The sequence below is a fragment of the Ascaphus truei genome, chromosome 1 (genome assembly GCF_040206685.1).
Source record: "Ascaphus truei isolate aAscTru1 chromosome 1, aAscTru1.hap1, whole genome shotgun sequence".
NCBI lineage: Eukaryota > Metazoa > Chordata > Amphibia > Anura > Ascaphidae > Ascaphus > Ascaphus truei.
The window spans coordinates 464099065-464122559 of NC_134483.1; the positions used below are offsets into that span (position 1 = coordinate 464099065).

The 23495-nt window shown below is 44.0% G+C and overlaps 1 protein-coding gene across 9 annotated transcripts in view; it reads right to left on the reverse strand.

Moving 5' to 3' along the window:
• Window positions 1-12428, reverse strand: part of EXOC1 (exocyst complex component 1) — a 40572-nt gene extending 28144 nt beyond the window's left edge. For 4 of the 9 annotated variants that reach the window (XM_075566271.1, XM_075566252.1, XM_075566242.1 and 1 more), the window contains exons 1-7: window positions 12285-12428; window positions 11264-11425; window positions 9519-9649; window positions 8384-8543; window positions 4765-4785; window positions 3166-3353; window positions 493-720 (exon numbers count right to left, since the gene is read on the reverse strand). In XM_075566271.1, coding sequence (XP_075422386.1) covers window positions 493-720; window positions 3166-3353; window positions 4765-4785; window positions 8384-8543; window positions 9519-9649; window positions 11264-11387 — 852 coding nt within the window. In that variant the 5' untranslated portion in view covers window positions 11388-11425; window positions 12285-12428. Of the gene's footprint in view, window positions 1-492; window positions 721-3165; window positions 3354-4764; window positions 4786-8383; window positions 8544-9518; window positions 9650-11263; window positions 11426-11933; window positions 12161-12257 lie in introns of those variants that run through there. The other 5 variants (XM_075566281.1, XM_075566263.1, XM_075566233.1 and 2 more) reach the window with 3 other exon arrangements.
• Window positions 12429-23495: the final 11067 nt, after the last annotated feature.

The window sequence follows — 23495 nt, forward strand, 5'->3', positions numbered from 1 at the left end:
AGCAACAACTGCGCTTTCTCAAGGAGTAAAATGACAGAGGGGGGAAGGGTACTATTTAAACCTCTCCTCCGCTAATTACATGCAACATCAAACGTGCAATGAATTCATACATAACAAAAAAGACTTACTTGGACATAATGGGTGACTTACAGAAAATGGAAAATTGCTAATATAACAGGTGGGTAGGGTTAATAATAAATCTGACTAAAGAAAATATAATATTTCAAATATATGTAGTGTTGGTATAACGAAATACCTGTCGGAATAGTGATGAACACACGGCCACTGATTAAACACTATTCACAATCCATCATTTTGATCATAGCCAGAAATAATTAAACCCAGATACCCACCTGTATAATATTCAGTAATAACATATATAAAGGGTGTAATATAATTACCGCAGCATTAGATCAAACCTGGCCTGTTGGTGGCCGTTGACTACTGGAGTTGGCCACCCCTGTTCTAATGCCATCTTAATATTTGACTTACTACAAGAAATTCAATCTCGCCCAGAAGGGTGTCACTGTTCGTCTTGCTGAGTTCAAGAAGATGGTTGCTTTCGGAGATCTGATCCATTTGCTCCTTCACGCTCTGGAGCATCTCCTCGTAGCTGCTCAGTTTCCCTTCTATCTGATCCACCTCCTTCAGGGCCTCGTCCAGCAGCTGCATAAGGATGTTCACTTGTTTCTCAGAAGCCATGATCGAGTGGATGTTTGCCTGCAAAGCAAGAGGTAAATAAGATCCTGCCTTTACCAAAACAAAAACAGCACTCACTCTGTGTGTGTGGCTTCGATGAAATAGGAGAAATAAAATAAAAAGTAGGGGGGACCCACCCCCAAATAAAAATACACCTTGCTAAAGTTATTTTTAAGCACATAAATTCAGCAGTGTGACGATAGGCCCATCTATATGCAGTATTCGACCACTTCGGCACACCAAAGGTTAATTTGAGTTACAAGTTTTCTCTTAAAAATACATGGTATTGTTTTATGGCGGGTTCAGGCTGCTGACCCCGACTTGGTTTTCTATGTTTGTCTAAAAGTGGGGTTATCCAAGAGCGACATGCTCCGGGATTATGGGGCGATTACTATAAACAATTGTGTTGGGTTATGGTTTAAATTGTCAGAGTATACACAAAAATAGCCATTCTGCCAGAACCTCACCTTCAAAATGGATAGTAACATTCCCCCAACCAGATAGGCAAAGGTGACAAGAAGTGCATTTTCCTTATACATTTACTAAATAGGAGGAGATATTTGGCATACAATACAGTTCACAAGGAGGCAAAATATATATTTTTAACTGGTGGGTTCCGCTGCTTAAGTTAAGCCCAAAAACGACGAGTTGATTTCGCTACTATAGATCAGATATTCGTTTTGTTTTGCAAAATTAGGAAAAACCATGTTAAGATCAATCTCTACCTGTGGCAAATTCACTCCAACGCGATGAGGCGGGTGACAATATTCTAGGCGTTATGGGGATAGAGTTTGAAGACATATTATATTCGGAGGCATTTGTTAATTAATTTAAAAAAAACAACAACTCTTCTCTCTTCAAGCAATAAAAATGTAATTAGATGGTGATGATGGGGAGATAAGGACACGCCCAGAAGGTTGCACTTATTCAGTTTCTAATGCAGGGGTTTTGAGGATAAACATGCATTTGGGATATGAATTTAGAATTCAACATAGAGAATGTGTTATGCCAATTACACACGTGGATTCTCTTATTCTCAACTCCACGCCCTCTTTAGAGGAATCTGATATTGTTATATGGCAATGTATTTAGATTTTTTTCTTATACTCTGTTATTGTTATTAAACGTTCTGCATATATTATACTGTATGTTTCTTGCAACATTATTTTCTGTAACTAATCACTGTAATACTTTGGTTATGTATTGTCCTGAGCTGCAATTGAACTTTCCATGTTATTGAAGAGCGTAACTGCTTTTTTGGACACCTTTTGCTACAATAGAGTTGTGTGTGTTAATTACATATTCTCCTAGTAAACAGCGGACCACGGACCCCTAAAAGATAAGATCCTTTAACTTATCCTTGGTGGGGGAAGGAATGTAAGATATATTGTGACAGATTGAGGGGAGATATAGGGACCCTAGGTGGGTCCGCTGGATAGCAGTGTGTATTAACCCTTGTCACATATACAAGCCACATGCCAACGGGTAGGTTGAGGTTCTGATTAATTTTGCAAAGGCTAAAAATCCCCTGGATTACAGGATGTAGCTCGTTCGCCTACATAGTCCATTAAGGCATCAAAAAAATAAGGCGCTAGCAGAGAAGATACCACAAGATACATTGTTCTGTGTACAAGCGAAGAGTAATTACCCCCTCGCTTTTGGTCATGTCTCCAGACAACCAAAACATGTATATATTTATATAGTGCCAGCCATGTACATAGCGCTTTACAGCAGTAAAACACAGGACACAATAGGAGGAGCGGCTCAGTGAGTAAAGACACTGACAGGCACTGAGTATGAAGCAGGGGAACCTGGTTCAGTTCCCAGTGTCAGCTCCTTGTGACCTTGCGCAAGTCACTGTATCTCCCTGTGCCTCAGGCGCCAAAAGCATAGCTTGTAAGATCCACGGGGCAGGGACCTGTGCCTGCAAAATGTCTCTGTAAAGCGCTACGTAAAACTAGCAGCGCTACACAAGAACGTGCTATTATTATTATTGTAATAGGAATAAGCGCTTCATACTGTACATAAATGCAAACATTAGGAAAAGGAAGCGCTTCCAATCTAAGGCCGTGATTACACCAGAAACCGCGCGCGACGGTGCAACGCCGGGCAGCTTCAAAACAACAACATGCAATGAAAGCGCACATACCAATCGCGACGGTAGCGCTGCAAAGCTTCTGTCTCATAAAGAGATTTGAGATTTAGTTTTCCACGGGCGACGGCCGCATCACGTGATTTGCACGGCCAATCACAGTGCATCTTAAACAAACCACACACGATAGAGAGAGAAGTGATCTGGCCAGGTCTCCCTGCGCTAGTGCTACAAATCGCTTCTGCATGTGCACGTGTAGCGCCGCTGCGATGATGTCACCGGATCGCTCTGCAGTTTCTGGTATAATTGAGGCCTAAGTAGGGAGAACTTCCAGAGTCAGTAGTCGGTTGTACAGAGCTCCCCGTGTTTCTTACCCCGTCCAGAACCTGTAACTCTCTGGATAACTTTTCCGCAAAAGCTTCTGCATTGGAAATGGCATATTCACAGCCCTCCATCATGATTTCTATGTCCTGCTTCTCCCTGGTATTCAGCTCCTGATACTCGGCTGCCGCTTCTTCATCTCCCCCAGCCACACTCTGGTTCTCCTCACTAGGGACAGACTCTTTGAGAGTTTAAAAAGGGAAGAAAACATAGTAATGGTTACTATTGCCACTAATAATTACACCGTGGAGAACGGCTGCTGCAGATCCTCTTTAGAAGCCTAGCTGCCAATCACTGCTCGGCCGCCCCAAATTTGTACCCCATAATGCTTTGCATGGCGCTGAACGTGGTCAGGTAGGCGTTTAAATAGTTTCTAATACCCTGTAATAGAGGTGACATCTATTCGGCTGGGACCAAGTTATTTTGTGGTGCCACGCCAGGTTTATTTTGTTATTTTGTTCCCCTCGGTATCCTTAGGTAGATTATTAAATGTATTAGCGTATACACCCAACTACTTCTACACTTATGTTATTTGTTTAAGCGTCTTATCTTTGTACCAGCGGTTTTTGTTGTTGCTAATAGTTTGCCCACCTGTGCACTAGTTTTATTTTGCTTACTATGTATCTTTAATGTTATGATCAGAGTCCATCCAGGATATAATGTATCTGTGTTGGCCTGCCAAAAACAACTGCTGAGATACATGTGAGGCGTATTCTGCTATGATCTTGCTGGGTTACAATGGGCGACTTGAGGGGAGGGGTGAATGGTGGCCATGGACAAACCGTAAAGCGTCCCTAGGAGGTACATGCGAGGACAACTGCCAAGGAGTGTCCCTTCTCCACTCCCCATCCTCGGTTTCCCCTCCGAGCCACAGGGGGGCGTCATATGATTAGAGGTGGGATGAGGGGACACGAAACTGAACCAGAGGCAGAAACATAGTTGCGTTTGTTTCCGCCTTGGATTCGAGCCCATACATCCAAGCCAGCCTCAAACTCTCAGATTTAGGTAATCAGACCCCCCCCCCATTCAGGGGAGAGGGGGTTGGATTTGCGAACCGCCCATCCTTCGTTTTCCTACAAGGGAGGTGGTACTGACCTTCCAAATCCTTATTTATCAAATATTTTACCAGGAATTAATACATTGAGACTATTGGGTACAGAGTTATGATACAGATACATGGCTACATTAAGGGAACAGGGTTACGCCACTATATCAATGTATATTTTAACTTTTTGCCCAAATGGAGTAATTTTCAAGATCAATATTTTCCATTTGATTTTGGGGGCAACAGTAGATCAACTCCCTCCCTTCTAGTTCACGCACAATATTCAATGGTCTTTACATCACAGTTCTACCCTGGGGAAGCAAGAGGAAAAATTGGCATGCTAACAGTGACGTGTTTCTTATGGTACAGAAGTAGCCACGGTTATTGCACCCGCTGGCCCGCTATGCTGGGATATTCTGCATGATCACTGCCAGTGCATCCTCTGAACTATCGGCGATATTGCGCGATATTCTACATTTAGGAGTGAGGAAATAACCTCGGCCAATAACATCCTGTGACACTAGAGAGAGGAAATCATGCTACCCACCTTCTGCAACTTTAGGCAGTTCTGGAGAGCAATAGGTATGGAGAGAAAAAAAAAAGAGCAGAGGATAGTAAGCAAAAGGGTATTGAAGCGAGACAGACAGATTGTAAACATAAACGCTACCTCATTCTTATCTGCGGAAATCTCTATGTAACGTGGCAAATCTGGGTTGAAATCTTAAGAAAATGAGAAGCAACCCAATTTCCAATTCATATTATTTCGCTTATGTGTCGCTGATTTATAGACTCCTTTTTTCGTGTTAACCGTAGGAACACTCACCTGTGATTTGTAAGTTAATTAAGTGTACGGCATCTTTTCGCTTCCGAAGAGGATGAAATAGATTGCGTTCCACGCCACTCTGGCGGAGAAAGGGTTACGAGATATATATATATATATATATATATATATATATATATATATATATATTAGTCAAAATTAGATCACAAGTGATCTATATTACCAGAACGAAGTTAGTGCAAAAGATAATTTTATTGCATCCACATTGTACACAGGCCGACGTTTCAGTCACCCGGGGGACCTTCTTCAGGGCTTCTCCCCCCCCCTCCCGAGGGACCGAAACGTCAGGCCTGTGTGCATTTGGATGCAATAAAATAATCTTTTACCCTAACTTAGTGTTGTGCTAGTAATATAGCTCTTGTGATCTAATTTTGACTATCCTGATCTCCTGTACCGTGCACCTCGGCTGCCTCCTGAAAAAAGACTATTTACCCCCTGTGGGTGTGGCCATTTTTTATCGTTGTACAGCAGTGCCGAATAAGAGATCTCCCCCTCCCCTCTCCCATTACTTCCAGCACTTGATGTTACCAGTGCACAAGGTTCTTGTAAAACATAGGAAGAGTGCAGCCATCTCCCAAAGACACGCACGCTTGGGACTACCTTACACAGCTTGTTACATGTGTACAGCAAAATGGCGCTCAACCTACCAGGACCCTACGGAGTTAATTTGGACAACGTATTGCATGAGACGAAATGAATGAGCCCTTTATTTAGAGCAGCGGGGCTTTCATAAAGAGACGCTGAGTGTGCAGCATAATTACAGCACTCAGAACCATAGTATGAAGTGGTGACCGATATAGAAAGCCTGAGCCTGCAAGGTCCAGGTACTAATTGCCTCGCGGAGATGCAACGGGGCTCAACGGTGCCTGCTGTCCACTTGAATGAAATTGCAATGATAAGTCCGGTGGAGTCATAACCCCCGGGAAACATACAGTTTCCATCTGTTACGAGTGACTGGAAAGCAGCACTTCAGTTCCATGCAATGATTTACAGTCTATTCAAACGGCTTTGAACTATGAAAGAAGCACCAGTGGGGGAATCCGGATTTGACATCCCACTTTCTCTTTTCCCCCATGCATAGCCTCACGGGTTAAAACCCTGGCGATCAAAGGGGCTTTAATGTACTACTTTTCCAGGCCCCCTGCGGCAGCTAAGAGGTTAACACACCATACAGTAGCTATCCCCAGGTCAACTTACATTTGGAAAGTACTGTACATTAGGTCAGGGATGCTCAACTCCACTCCTCAAGACCCCCACAACAGGTCAGGATATCCCTGCTTCAGCACAGGTGGCTCAAACAGTACCTGTTTCAGCACAGAAACTAGATTGGTCATCACTTGAGTCTAGGTGCAAAGTTCACCTTTTCTGTCTTGCCGTCAAACACTTTCTGGGCAAGTTACCCAGCTATCTGAACAAGCTCCTCACCACTACCACATGCAGCACCTATCACCTGAGATCAGACTCCAAAAGACTGTTCATGGTCCCAAGGCTCAACAAAGTATCCGGCCGCTCCTCCTTCTCTTACCGTGCACCCCAAAACTGGAGACTCTCACAGCCACCACCAGTCTAAATTCTTTCAAAACCAAAGCTTTCTCACATTTTAATCTGGTCTGTAACTGTTTCATACGCCCATAATATATAGTATCTTAATTGTGCATGCATTGTCTTGTATATAATTTATACCCTGTTCACTTATGTAACTGTATTTGTAACCATGTATTATTTGTAATTTAACTCTGTGCCCAGGACATACTTGAAAACGAGAGGTAACTTTCAAATGTATTACTTCCTGGTAAAACATTTTATAAATAAATAAAAAATAAAACAGGTGGCTCAATCAGAGGCTGGGATATCCTTAAAACCTGACCTGTTGGCGGCTCTTCAGGACTGGAGTTGAGCACTCCTGCATTACGTTACAGTCATCACATATTCTGCTAAGGATGAGCAAGCAATGGACCCAACAACCTCCCGTTAATATATTATTAGTCTTTTCTATAACTTTATACCTTTTAGTGCAGGAAAACCCCTGCGGATCTCCCTGCGGCTGGAGAGGTTACATTTTACCAAACGAGTGACTTATCAGCGGGAAACAACAAAGATACTTTATCATGACAGACGCAAATATTCAAAATCGGTCAACTTGGACAGAAAAAGTAATTTAACTATAAATGGGAGAGCGTGAAAAAGAATATAAAACCCCATGCAACATGTATCCAAATCAGAGACTGCACTAGATTCTTTTCAGTGGCGTAAAAATACTTCACAGAAGTATTCTGGAGTATTTTTTATCCCAAAAGAAGTATATTGCCAACTCTGCCTCTGGTGCAGAGGGCCCAACTCCGGCATTCACGGGACCACTTTGAAGACAGAAGTGTCAATCACCATTTTATTCCCCGAAGTCCCGCCCCACAATGCCTTGCATAGAGCTACACGAGATATTGTGACGCGCGACCTTGTCAAGCAGAGCAGTAATTGACAGCTCTGCCTTCTAAGGCTGTGGCCAGGCTGGGAGCACGTACGCTGGGGCTCGAGCACCGTGACGTCATGCACTCTGCTCGGCGATTTCTGGCCAGCTAGTTGCGCGCGGGGGGGGGGCGAGCGGGGGGGGGGGGGGGGTCGTGGGCATGACATCACGGAGCTGGTTCGCCCTCAACCGCTCACGTGACGCATCAGCGAGCAGCCAAATTAAATGTGGCTGTCTCGCCAAACAGCAAGCGCACGGGCACGCACCCTAACCCTGGACGAGCGCATTCAGAGTTATCACTCTGATGGTGCCGAGCGTGAGCGCACGCTTTGCTTCACCCTGGCTGCAGCCTAAGCGGTTGTGTGTGCAAGGTCAGTGCTCTCCTGCTGTAGTAGCTGCATGCATACTGTACAATGTATGCAGTATGCACAATGCAGATTATGACGCTGCGCGCCCATTTATGCGTTAACACAACCTCTGCTCCAAATATCCCAATAAATAAATGCAACCAAGGGAAAGGACAACGTGAGTTATATTATATTAATAAATTCTAAGCTAATTGTTTTGAATGATGAACATAATTGACATGCAAAGCTAAGAAAAATATAGTTTGCAAAGCTGCAGAAATCAGTGGGGGGAAAAATAGGGGCGAAAAGCAGAAAGAGAAACTTTTAAGATGAATATATGTAAAAACAACGTTTATAAAAACATTTATGAACAGAGCCTAATAAAAGCGATAAGAAACTGTTTGGTTTGCATGCATTTCTTAGGCTTTGTGTAGAAACCAAAACCTGCTATTAACTTGTCGTCCTATGTGGACCTGCCGTGGGTGAGACATGTGAAAACACCTGGAGAACATACCTTCCAAAAGCTGGGCACTGACATTGGCAAAGTCTATTTTCTTATGCACATATCTCTGGTTCAGCTTCCAGATGCAGGAGATGAAAGTGTTCTTTTCGGCAGTGCTGCTGGCGACCCATTTGTAAACTTTGTCAAAATGCAAATCGAAATCTGGGTTTTCCTATTTCAATGAAAGGGTAAGAATTTCAAAACACATGTAACAGAGACTCGGGCCTGTACCAAAGGAGGAAACAGCTGTCACTGTCTGGCTGCAAAGCAGTGTATGTACACCGTCTCCTCAAAAGTGTTTTTTTTTTTTTTAAATATATGCAGCCTTTACCTTTAAAGAAAATGAATTACTTAAGCTGCCGATCGATCCATTCTTCTGTAATCGATCGGCAAAGATCCTGCTTCCCTGGGTTCACCTAATGGCTGCCTTTTAGATTCAATCAATCCTTCTGTCAGTGTAACTGAGCAGCTACAATGTAACCTTATATTACTATGGTTACATTGTGGCTGAGCTGAAAGCTGAAACAATAGACGGTCTCCTGCTGAGAACACTTTCCTGTTTGTGATCATTTGTCACCAGAGATCTTGCACTGCTGGGGAGGTGGGCAAAAACCTGCTATAGCAACCTCAGTATATTAAAACTAGTTAGAAATGGCATTGCGTTTATTTATTTTTTTATTTAGTATTGTCTAATACTGGGGAGCTAAACTCCAGTCCTCAAGACCCCGCCAACAGGTCAGGTTTTAAAGATATCCCAGCTTCAGCTCAGGTGGCTCAATCAGTGGCTCAGCCTTTGACTGAGCCACCTGTGCTGAAGCTGGGATATCCTTAAAACCTGACCTGTTGGAGACTGGAGTCGAGTACCCCTGATCTAATACTACAGAGCAGATTTATTAAAACAAACACACGTGGGAAATTAAATGTTAGCAATATAAAATGGAATGTACAATGTGAAGCTTTTCCTTTTTGCCTCTTAAGTTAGAAGGAGCTGTGTACACCACCAGAAGTGCCAAATGAAACAAAGATTAGCACACAGGTGAAGGCCAGTGACTGGCAGCTCTATACATAACGCAGACTGGTTTGTACTTGCTAAAATGTAAATGTTATTTTTACCAATGGGAATCAATAACATTTGACAGAAACTTACTTTGATGGCATCTTTGGCATCCACTACAGTGAGGTCTAGAAGGGACCAGCCGAGCTGTCTTTTGTACAAATCTCCCTTGTCCGATTTCTTCACTTTCACCACATTTACTTTTATAGGACGCTCTGTCGTTACTGTAAAGAGAGTACGTGTTTCTTACAGCGAGGAAGTCAAACTATAACGTTCCACGGGCTGGTCACCGCAAACATGGCAATGCTAATCTCAGAGCTTCACTACGCGGCAGGTCGAGTGCTCTAGTTATTGCGCACCTTTGCATATAGAAGGTAGCATATTATGCGGCTATTTCAATTGCAGCATTTAGGATCTTACTCCACAAGGTGCAGCAGTTAAGGCTCATGATGGAATGGCGTTTCTACACTTACTTAGGGAATGGGAATGAGACGTGGCGTGATGTGCACATTGCTTAGCATTTAATGGCCTAATTCAATATACCCAGAAGCGGACAATTATAGTAAAATCCCCATTCAACTCAATAGGGGTTTTGGCCACATCGAAATATATTGAATTATTAAAAGTGCTAATACCACAAAGCACGCAAAAAATATATACACATATTTTTTTAAAAAAAGTAACCATGTTATTGACTTCCAAGCAAATATAGAGACATAGTAAAGTAACATTTGTACTTCCCATGTAAAAACAAATACATTGCTATATTCTTTGTCTGTGTAATTGTAACATTATCTATTAACTATTATTCTTCCATGATCTCTGTGCTTAGTGATGGCATCATTATCAATTTAAGAAATTAAAAAAAAGCAGCAAAAGGGAAATGTTAACTCAACCAACTATAAATATATATATATAAATTAAATCAGACAGGAACAGTAATAAAAATAAAAAAATCAGTAGAAACAGGCATCGTTGGAACCCTGGCTGGCAGACACTCGTCTAGTGTTGAGCTCATAAGTAGACTATATTATTCAGTGATATTTTGAATTTAGCATTTTGTTTACGTGAAAACAAATCTATAATCCCTTTCGGTGATGAGGGGCCAGCAATACGTTGCTTTGAGATGGGGTTAATATTTAAAAATGCACACCACATTTATCGGTGTGTAAAAATTATTGTTTTCAATAAAATGTAAGTTTCAAAATACACACACCACTTGATATTGCAATGGAGATCGTACATTGTAAAGTGCTTTCACTTTGTGGTAATTAAACCCTCATCTTTGCTGGACAAGGAGAGATGACCACGCACTAAAGTCCAGATTCACTACAGGATATTAAGATCTAAGGACTTATTCAACATACACTAAAGAGGCTGTTCATGTCATTTTCAGCCTAAAGTTCCCAGAGACTCAACAACGATTCGTTTGCAGAAAGAGGCCATAACTGCTGCTTCTGCCTATATAGAATGAACCCCTTAGTATGGCCTACCTCCTAATAAGGAGGAGTGGCTCAGTGAGTAAAGACACTGACTGGCACTGTGTTTGAAGCAGGGGAACCTGGTTCAGTTCCCAGTGTCGGCTCCTTGTGACCTTGGGCAAGTCACTGTATCTCCCTGTGCCTCAGGCACCAAAAACATTAGACTGTAAGCTCCACGGGGCAGGGATCTGTGCCTGCAAAATGTCTCTGTAAAGCGCTACGTAAAACTAGCAGCGCTATACAAGAACATGCTATTTTTATTATTATAATAAAATGAGTGGGAGTAAGGGAGTGCTATAGCTTAGCACCCTTTAATGGAAATGGGCTTAAAAGACATTTGGCACAGTTTCCACCTACCAGTGGCGCATAGGAAGCAGTTCTTCTTCTTCTTGCCTGCCTTACACACATTCACAATGCTCAGCAGACGTTCATCATTGGGGGTGAAAATATCCCTCTGCAGGGCATGTTTGATGGCAGTCATCTTTTCTTTAGATCTTAGCTCACACCTTCAATTTCAATCTGTAAAACAAGTAAGCATCCCAGAGCCCCTTTAATTAGCTGATGGGTCGACATATTGATGTCAAGTTATAATGACAGATGAAGATGAGTGACTGATACTAGCTTTTCAAAACGGCAACCCCAGGTAGGTGACATTTCCGAGAAACCCGGTAAATGTTATATTCAAGTACAACCACAAGATTGCACATTTATTAGCACGAGCACTAAAACACGCTGTAACATGGTGCCCCAAACGACAGGTTTGGTAACTACTGGATTTGAACAAAAGTAAAAACATTATTCGATTTTAACAAAATAATTCTGTGGTTTATGAAGTTATTTCAATGGCACATCTCCTACCAACACAATGCTTTGCACTGCAAAAGGGAACATTATGTCAAGCACACTCAGTGGCCTCATATACACTTTAGTTTAGTTGCATTAAAAAAACCTTCATTATGCTATTAACTCAGTACAATACAGCTTCCAATTGGTTACATTTTTCATTTTTAGGCTGACCAAGCCTTACTTTTATACAGCCTCACTCGCCTGATACACTTCAGGGATGTCGCATGCATTGAAATCCTAATTATTGCATTAACTCCATCACTGCCAGTGGTTCCAGCCACGCATTGCTCATGCAATACTCTGCCAATGCTTTCTTGATCCCTTTTTGGACGCCAGTAGCCCCATGCAACCTATGAGGCCACTGATACTGGGAGTGATGTGTGCAAGCCAGTCTACAAATAAGACTGCTATTGACAGGCCCCTGTTTGCTTCTCCAGGTCCCCCCGGAAGTGAGTTGATATACACAATGGAATATAGCCAGGATCGCTATGAATAGAACCCCTACCCAGATCGGAACAGAACCCCGACCCACCCGGAACGTTCTGACATCGAACCCGCGCTCCACCGAGTTCATCAGCCTCATCCAGACACTGGGGCCGGAGAATGGGCGGATGCAGAGGACATGGAGAACTACAACTCCCAGCAATCCCTTGCGACGAAATGGAGTGGGAAAAAAACATTGACATTGAGGAAGCTTTATTGAATATAACCCGTAAACAGTACAAAGAGCCTGGTTCAGTGCCCGGGGCTCCCACTGTCAGCGTTATATTTAGGATGCATGATAGCACCAGTCCGCTCACAGGAATCTGTGGAGAGAAAAAAGTGGGCATCATTTTTTTTTTATTCTTGGTACCTTTCTTTTTCTTCGTTGAAAGGATTAGACCATCATCCAATGGTAGAATACAATGCTGTTACACAAACATAACATAATTATTATTATTAATATCAGTACAGGCAGTCCTCGGTTATCCGACACAATGTGTTACTCAAAATGGCGTTGTAAAGCGAAACGTTGTAAAGCGAAACACGTTTTCCCATAGGAACACTGTTTAAATGAAAGGTTCCGTTCCTGAAGGCATTTTTAACACTAAAATACACCAAATATTTTATGCAGGCAATAAGATATGCAGCACACACATAAATTATATAGTGTATATACTGTATTATATATATATATATATATATATATATATATATATATATATATATAACATAATAAATAATATATTATATAGTATAATATTATATAGTATTATATTATATATATATACGCTCTTACGACGCTTTGCAACGTTGTTTATGTGAATGTGTATATATATATATACACACACATACACAACGTTGCAAAGCGTCGTAAGAGCGTTGGATAAGCCATTTTGGTGTTGTAAAAATGAACATAGGTATACATTGCACAGCGTTGGATAAGCCATTCGTTGTAAAGCGAAGCGTTGTAAAACGAGGACTGCCTGTACATCCTAATCATTGTCACAGTTCAGTATCTACTGCAGGGGTGAGCAAACTTTTTATGCCGAGCCTCCCTTTTCATCCATAACATTTCTCGCCTGATGTAATCAAAATCACATAGAAAAAAACCTTTTATTAAATGGTATACAATGTACATACAAATATGTCTAAATACTTACATATTTCAACAGCTCGTACTTGCAAAATTAGGCTGCGTTCGCAACATTAGGCTGCGTCCACGCTGCCGCTGAGAGCGGAGACATCACCAACTCTCCAAGCATGAGCACAGGGTGTTCTGCATAATTTTGCAAGTGTGGATCGGGGCTATATTTGTGTGTTTGTGTGTGGCTGTGTGTGAGTATTGACTGCTGCTGAGCACGCTTCAAAGTCAATTTTGTTTGTCTCCCCAAGCGCCAAGCTTGGGAGAGCGTACGTGCACAAAGGCAATACTTTTAGGGGGGCATTCATCCACCTCTTTGCTTCCTCCCTTCCCTCTCCCCACCCCCCTTTTTTTTCCTTCCCCTCCCTGCTCTTTGGCTTGCTATCCCCAGTGTCATCCAAACTTACAGTATTATTTATTTCCGTTTTCAATGTTGTGTTTTCACAGTTTTTTTTACATTATTTCTGTACATTCATAGTATGATTGATATAGTGGCAGCCTACCCTTTCACTTGCAGAGGATCGCAGCGAAGCAGGTTCCCAGCGGAGGAGAGGAGGAAGACAGCACTATTGCAGGGCAGACACCGGAAGGAAGGGCGTTTGACTTCACCGCGCTCGGGTGTGCTCCTCCACGTACCTCCGAAGCCCCCGCCTGTGCGCGCACACACCATCACGTGACCGCCACCTGCACTATCCTGTTCGGCCGGTCACGCACATCTTTGATTTCCCGCGCACAGCTTTTTCGCCCTCCCGTGCACAGCGTTTGCCGGCCCGCACACCCAGGTTTCGCCGCATGCCGCCTAGCCCCCCTAAATAATCATGCGCCCCCTTGCCTCCCGAGTTTGCGCACCACTGCATTCAATCACAACACACATACTCAATCACAACACACATACTCAATCACAACACACATACTCAATCACAACCAACACAATCACAACACACACACACACAATCACAACACAAAATCACAACCAACACAGACAACACACACTCAATCACAACACACACAGCACACTCAATCACAACCAACACAGACACAACACACATACTCAATCACAACCAACACAGACACAACACACACTCAATCACAACCAACACAACACACACACTCAATCACAACACACACAGACGCAACACACATACTCAATCACAACCAACACAGACACACACAATCACAACACACAATCACAACCAACACAGACAACACACACTCAATCACAACACACACACACACACACAGCACACTCAATCACAACCAACACAGACACAACACACATACTCAATCACAACCAACACAGACACAACACACACTCAATCACAACCAACACAGCACACACACTCAATCACAACACACACAGACACAACACACATACTCAATCACAACCAACACAGACACAACACACACTCAATCACAACCAACACAGCACACACACTCAATCACAGCACACACAGACACAACACACACGCAAAATCATAATCATAAGACACACATTTTCTCCTGGGGGGGGCATGCGCCGATCCCCCATGCTGCTGAAAACTGGGGCCGGAAACAGGCAGCAAGAGAAGGAGGGTCTGTCTTTGTGCAGAGAGAAGCCCCATCCCCTCTGCAAGACACAGAACAGAGAAGCAGCCTCAGCACGGAGCTTCTTGACCGCCCGTGCACAGCTCTGCCCACCCCCAGGTTTCCCCGCATGCAGCCTGCACCCAACCCCCCAAATAATCTTGAGTCCGCTCAAGGGGGCGCCCCCCCCCCAGTTTGTACACCGCTGATCTAAGGCATGTTTACTTGTCAGAATATCTTACTTAGCATTATAACACTGTTACTGTACTATGGATGTTTTTATTGAGGGCACTTGTTGCTAGCCAGGCATGATTACTGGGGTATTTGTTTTACAGATGTAGCCAGGTTCCCTCTGGCTCACCGGGTCCCCTGTGTCTCTCCCCTTACCTCCGGTTGAGTGCGGGGGCGAGCGCATAGCCGGAGGCTCCGGTGGTTCCGTTTGCAGGGGCCGCCACCTTGCGCGAGGTTCGTGCATGCGCAGGGCGACTGCGGCGGCCATTGCAAGTCGTGCCGGCACAGGATAGTGGGCGCACGCGGCGGCCATAGGGCAGAGGCTCCGCGGGGACTACAAGCCCCATAGTGCTTAAGGGCAGGACGCCATCTGCTGCACAGCAGCCAATAGGGCTTAATGATTACCCTGCAGGGATTGATACAATTTTGCGTGCTGGGGAAGGCAGAGGCAGTCGGAGCTGGGACACAGACAGGGGAGGTGATATGCGTGCAGGGGTCTGTGACCCTCTGCACTAGGCCAGTTTTCTCCAAGGCCCCAGCTAGGCCCCGACTTACATTATAGTTTGTGGCTGCTATAGGGACAGGCCCTTAGGTAGGGACCCTGCCCCATTAGCTGTTGGAGTAATTAGGGACACAGCTGCTAAGTGAAGCATCCCTGATAATTGTGGGGTGGGACCAGACCACCTCTGAAGATTCAGAGACTATCATCATGGTGGGACACTCCAGTGGGATACCACCCCACGCGGGGGTGGATTCGTCACTGGTGACATCGCTGGATCGGCGGATCCCATCTGTCCTCCAGTCAGCGTGCCCGCAGGTACCTTTACATCAAGTGCACCAACCATTGCTACACTTTCCATAGTGGGCCGCGCGGTCTCACACATTGGGGGGTTGGGTGTGGGACTCTTGGGACACGGTGTGGGCTACACGGTGGTGGGTCAGGGCCGTGCAGGGCTGAAGGGTAGTTGTACCATTAGTAATCATTATAGAACCGTTAAGATATATGTTGCCAAGTAAAGGTATTGTTAGTTTAGACTTTGTGGTATTACTGTCAATTGGTCCTGCGAGGGGCTCCTCCCACTACGCTGGGATCCCTCTCGGGTGGAGGCGCTGCACCGATACAGTTATTATTTCACCCCGGGCGCTCCATGGTGGAGGCTCCCTGTGAGCCAACAGGTAAAAGCAGCACCAGTAGCCATTTTGTTTAGGGGGAAACAGGGCTACACAGCATAGGAGTTATCTTGTTCATATGCCCATAGCATGCGTTTGGCGCACAAAGGGTTAACTATGACAGTACTTACCGGAGGTACTGCTATATAAACCACTCTGTGACTATGGGACACCCCCTCCATGACTTTGCCTTGACAAAGCGTTTTGCACGCGAAATGCGCACGTCGGCACCACCACACTCACAAATGTGATTGCAATTACTACTCATCTACCGGCAATTAGCAAGTCTATTTGGGATTCGGTGTTAACACTATCAATCTGCGTTCTGCTCAAGGATGTCTTCTTTCTACCCCCTTTTTATTTAAAGCCCTCTCCTGCCTTAAACCTTTTTCGCTGACTGCCCTGCACCTCTGCAATGCCCTTCCCCTCAATATCCGACTAGCACCCACTCTATCCACCTTTAAAACCCACCTTAAGGCTGCGTCCAGGGTCAGCGCTTACCCGCTGACCCGTGCGGAGGCGCGCTCTTGCTTACCACTGAGCCCCTGCAGCCGCAATGAGAGCGGCTTTAGCAGGGGCTCGCGCACGCTTCCGCAAGCGTGCAGAAGCGTAGGTCTTTTTCAATTTTTAGATTTGGCGCTCACGGGAGCGCAGAGCCGGTCACGTGAGCGGTTCGCCCATTGAGGGCGAACTAGCTCCGTGACGTCACAGCCCCCCCCGATACGCCCCCGGACGGCGCACGGACCAAGGCCAGGGAAAGCACCCGCTTTCCCTCAGCCTCCACACGCCTCCGCACGGCTGCAGTCCTATGGACGCAGCCTTAGACACACTTGCTTAAAGTAGCATATGAATAGCACTGTGGATAATACTAGACACATGATACATAAAGCTTGGCCCCCTGCAGATGCATTTACCAGAAGGCCCTCCTACTGTCTCTGTACGTTCTCCCTACCTACCAATTAGATTGTAAGCTCCTCAGAGCAGGGACTCCTCTTCCTTAATGTTACTTTTATGTCTGAAGCACTTATTCCCATGACCTGTTATTTATATTATCTGTTATTTATTTGATTACCCTGTGTATTACTACTGTGAAGCACTATGTACATTAATGGCGATATATAAATAAAGACATACAATACAGTGCAATCTACGTGTACCATTACTAATTAATATACCCCCCTCACACCACCACACCAGTGTGGATCCCTTCCACTAAGGGCTCTGTAGACGGACGCTCACAGAGGTACACAATTGGAGACTTTTGTAAGGTGAAATTATAACAAGGCTTTATTGTGCCTTTTCCTTAACATCAGGAAACCATCCAAAAAAGGGGGAAACAAAGCTTCTATTCACTTGGGAGTGGTTCTAGTGAAATACTATGCAATCCACAACTCCCTTAGTTAAGCATGTCTCCCAGCCACAAACACATAGCATGAAATGAACAGATATAAAAAAGTCTTGTTAATAAAAGTCTTATCTGTTAGCTGGCTGTTGTAGGGGAAGCTTCTCTGCTCTCCTGGAACTGGACCCGTGTGTGCACAGAAAATGTCAGCATCCAGGTTTAGAAGTCTTATTTGTCAGCTCCAGAGATCTGTATTCTCTTGGTCAGTCTCTCCTGGGAGACTCAAGAACCGCTGCTCTGTCTCCAAAGTTCAGCTCACACGTGAGCTAAGGAGTCACTTCCTGTCTCAAAGGCAGGCTTTTTCTTCCACCTGTAATCAGGCAGGTGGTGTTAGTTAATTTGCTACCAGCAGTTAACCACCACACTGCTGGATTAGAGGCACTTTTGTGAACAGGGATAAGTCCCCTGTTACAGGCTCTATGAGGGATAATTAGAATATTATATTTTCAATTGTCCCTATCTTCTAGGATCGAGGATGTCTCACTGCAATTTTTTGACATAGGATCAACTTATATGTCATTTTAAAGCCCTACATTTTATTATCTGTGATTAATTAAAATATACTTTTTAACTCCCACACTAATCATCCAAACCAGGAGCCTGTGTGCTTCTTATTGGGTTACTTTTCTCTACCTTTGATTCATTATCAGTTACCTACCCATGAGCACCGCCCCCAACCTACTCTAAGCTGAAACGGGGGACCCTATTTGATTATCACTTTCCCTCTAACTCAATCCCACCCAAGCAATCTCCCCCTTCCTCACACTCATTCCCCCGTCTCCACACACACACAATTCCCTCCTTCCACATATACAATTACACACAATTCCCCCCCAATAACACTCCCAAACAATACACACACAAATACCACCCACAATAATATCTCCCACAATATAATACTCCCCACAATGCACACAATATAATACCCTCCCACAATATAATAACACCCCCACAATAAACACAATATCACACACACACATACAATATACACATGTACCAGCGTATACCTCCTGACCTCTGGGGGCACTTATGAAGCTCCTCAGCCTCTGAGGGCACTGTGGCGGCCATGTTGGAGGAGGCAGAGTAAAGGAGATACATATATTTGAACTGTGACGAATCACAGTCAGTGCTGGAGGAGTACGCAGAGCGCACAGACTGTCCTGGGAGCCAGTTAGGTGTCCCAGGATTAGGACAGCGATTCCCCATAAGCCCGAGCTCAGGCTTTCTGTATACCAAACAGGTTAGCACCCTAACACCACATTACCCACAAATATCACTTAGAGGGGGGATAGGGGTGTTACACACATTAACCCCCTCGCCCCAATGTACAAATAATAATACACACTTACCTTGGGGAAGTTGGGCCCAGCTCCCGGTGCGTACCGGCGGGAGATCGCAGCAGCTGGGGGAGAACTCCCTGTGTCTCTCTGCGCCTCCCTTCATTTCCTTACATCTCTGTTGTATCTCCCCATACACAGAGCCGGTCAGTGATGTAGGATGCCCTAATATGGGCATATCCATGTATAGGCATCCACATCTCTGACCGGCCCCAGCTCTGTTGGGGAGATACGCAGAGACGCAGGGAGATGCAAGGAAACGGAGGGAGGCGCGCAGAGACACGCAGGGAGATGCAGGTAAACAGAGGGAGGGAGGCGCGGAGAGAGACAGGAAGAGACGCCGGGAAACGGAAGAGCTGCAGAGAGAGACAGGCAGAGACATCAGGGAGACTGAGAGAGCGGCAGGGAGATTTTGATCCCTTATAATTCATACCAGTTTGCAGTATCAGCACTTATTGTTTTTACCGGTACTGCGTACCTGCCTACTTTCACCACTGCTGCCCAGATGATCTTACAATCTATCATTTTGGTTCCTGAGGCACAGGGAGATAAAGTGACTTAGTCACTAGGTCACAAGGAGCCAACACCAGGATTTGAGCCAGGTTCCTCTGCTTCCAATGAATACAAAAAAGGATGGGGGAGCACAGTTGTGGGAAACAGGCAGTGTAATGTATCTAGTAATAAAATATAGCGGTTAAACCCTGAGCAAGCGTAATAGCTCAGGTGGCTGATAACCAATTTTGAAGGGTGAACATACATAAATTGTGTATGTGTGGGAAAAGGGGTAAAGATAATAATAATATACAACTTACACGGCCTTGTGTAAGCTCATTCGCTTCAAGGTTTCTTTGGGAGTCCAGTTGATCTTGCAATGATGCTTGTCTCTCCGCAATGTGAGTTCTTCTTCTTGTTGTATATACTGCTTACTTCGTTGGTTCAATGCTCCGCTCCAGGGGGATTTCCTCTCATATAAACAAAAAAGAGGATAGGATTAGGTCATATGTATATAGAGACGTCAATGAGGGGGAGGATGGGGTATTAATAGACCACTGAAATAAAACGGTATGATTTAGCACTCACACGGGCTAATGTGAGTGTATTCTTATCTTGGTATCTTGTTTCTGCCCATTAGGGATACTACCCAATTGGTATCAGATAGTGATGGAGGGGTGGGGGCAAAGATACAAAGTGTATATACAACACAATACTCACACGGGCCAGTGTGAGTACACACTCCTAGCGGTTTCTTTGTGCTTCTATTCCTCATGTGGCTGAAGCTGAAGATGGGTTAGGCAACAAAATAAAAGACACTATGGTCTGGAGGGTAAAAACTAACTTTAATAAAAAACAAGAAAATAAAAGTATAAAAGCAGAAACCATAAGACTTCTGTGGGGAAGTAAAAGCAAGGGGGGGTAGTGTGGTGTATAGTAGTAGGGGGTCTCGCCTTCCGCGTCCGGATGGGGAGCTACAACTACACCTCTGCCTCCTCTGTGGTGTGCTGTGAAATGTCTCAGATGAAAGAGCAACGCGTTTCGTCCGGAACTGGAACTTGCTCTTTCATCTGAGACATTTCACAGCACATTTCTACTAATAAAAATTAAGGTAACATGAGAACTATAATGATGGGTTAATTTTTTTGAAATTATTTGCATGTGTTGGGAATTCACTTTAGTTGCTGTGTTTATATTTGGCCAGTTGCTGAGGCCCATCTGCCCTTCTGTACACCAATGGGTTTAATTGGGATTCTTTAATTTTCCCCTTCAGTGAGTGCTTCCCCGCTGCTTTCACTTTTATGACTTGTAATCAAGATTTCCAATAAGAAAATGAGGAATGTTACTACAGTACACATTAAAGTAATTATTAGAAATGTGTAAATTATATATTTTCTGCACCTGTCTGAAGTGAAAAAAAGATTACTAGTTACTTTTCGGGAAGCAGTTCATACTGAGGAAATATGAATAACTCTTTACCATAATGCTTTATCTATTAATAACAACATGATAACTTGTATTGTACCATAGTGACTGCTCGTCATGAGAATTGTGAAAAAATCAAGGTTTTATGACTCGGCTGTTGATAATTACAGCTTCAAATCGGCTTTATTGTTTTGTACTTGTAACGATGCGTGGAACACGCCCCCTGCGGCGTGTCCCTTCCTTACCTGTTTACTTCTGATCGCCGCCCTCTAGCTGCGAGTCAAGATCCTGTCTCTTTAAGGATTCTGACGCAAGCAACGCCATCTTGCTTTCTGGCAAACCCTGCCCTCTTCCTCCTGACAGGAAGTAAGCCTCTCTTTGACTTCTCTCTGCTATTAGTCTTTTGCTACCAACCCTGGTGCCTGCTATACCCATTGCACGCTGTTCCTGCCTGGACCTCCTTGGGACCTTTACTCTCCTTTGGATTCCGGAAGACTGGGACAGTCACTCCTATACTACAGAGGTTAGTTTACCGTCGGGTAGTGTAGGTACCTGCTTAGTAGGGTTCACCTTGACGTGGTAGCAGGCTTATAATTCCTTGGCCAATGGATTAGACTAAGAACCCTTATGTTATGTTTAGTTTTGCTGCACCTTGCTGTTTCTGGCACTATGCCTTTTAAGAAGTCTGGACGTTCTCCTAGAAGCAATCCTTCTCTGGATGTTACCTTGTGCTCTGGACTCTATGCCCATGTTCCTGTACCTTGTTCCTGGTTTCCGTTTCCAGACTCCCGTGCTGAAGCGTTGGCTTCCCGCAACCCCCGCGTTGGTGCCTGAGAACGCGCGCACTCCCGCTCTGCTGTCAGAGCATGCGTGCACATGCAGCTGGATCAGTCGTGTCTCTGAGCTTGGCTCCGCACCTCCGGACGCGTCGCGCATTCTCATGCGCGCGGCGCGGTCACGTGACTACGTGCGCCGATCCCCAGCTGCGCGGCAACTTACTCCCTTCTTATCCCCTGCGGCCTCCCCATCTCGCTAACGGGCCCTCCCCCTTTCCCTGCGCTTGTGAGGAGAGCACAAGCGTGACAGTACTGTTCTAACATGCACTGGGTTCTAGATCACCCTACACATGCTGGGAGTAAGGACAGGAGGCGACTTTGGTGAGCAATTAACTGTCTGGAAGAAGCACATTTTCCTGCCCTTAGCGGGTAACTCAATATACTTTAAAGCGACAGACCACAGAAAACTCTCAGTTAGTTGAATAGGTGGTTTTCGGTAAATCGCAAATCAGGGCATGTTTTTTCACTTCTTCTTGCTCTTTCCAATGCTGTTTTCTTTTCTCCATATTCTGTTTTTATTTTCCCCCAAAAATTTTTACATGACAATACTAACATTATTGTGCAGAACTAAAAAATACATATTAAATCACAGGACCACACATTAGATAACTTTAAATTATACATTGTCTAGATTCATAGTAGTAGGACCCCATATTACAGGAAGATAAATTAACTTCTAATAATTTAACACATTTCAGGAATACAACAATTGAAGACAAGTCAGTAAAATCTATTTTCCATGCTCTGTACACATATTCCCATTTCATATTTGCGTCTCATTAGTATGATTGGGTTACATAAAATAATTTGCTGACGTTTCTTTGAGTCCTTTTTATGAAAATCTGAGTCTATAACCTGATTTCCCAGAAATGTGGACCCTTCTGTATGATACCATGTACATAATGCCTTACTTACAAGTAAGTAAATACGTGGGAATAAGATAGATTCCATTTATTTTAAATGTGTTCAAAAGACATTACCACTTGCAATTTTTTATCCAAACATCTTTGACCTGGTCTATTCCTTTATTTTCCCATAGGAGGTAGTGCTGATTCAGCCCTCCTGGCTCGTATTGTGGGTTATTTCGGAAAGATAAGTAGACATTTTGTTTCTTTCCTCCTCTCCACCCCCCCATTTTTCCACATAAAATTCAATGCCCCCGGGGCTCGGCTAGCATCCGACTGTATAGTTGAATTACTTGTAACCTACTATATTACCTTTACTCTAGCTAAAATAAAGAATTAGAAAAAAGTTCCATACCCCGGCCATATCGCAATACATACAGTAGTATTATCTTTTAACTGTAGCGGCATGTTGTTCCCTCATTATAGAGATCATATGTGGGACAGTTAAGAGTAAACATTTCTCTTTTCAAATCCATGTTAGTGTAATCACTCTTTTTCATCCTCCACTCGCTAGCATTTCGAAATAAAGCTTTTTTGTCAACGAGTTTGATATTAGAAAAAGAGACTTCCCTTTTGTTTGAGTGAATATAGCTTGTCCAGATTAATTCTGTTCCTATGCAATATAAATGTTGTAAAAGTTTGGTTAAGAAACAATATAGAGCGCAAACTGATACATCACATAAATATATAAATGACAGTGACTTAGTGCAGCCAAAAAACGGTCACTAGTACCGTGTGATCAGTAGTAAAACTGTGTA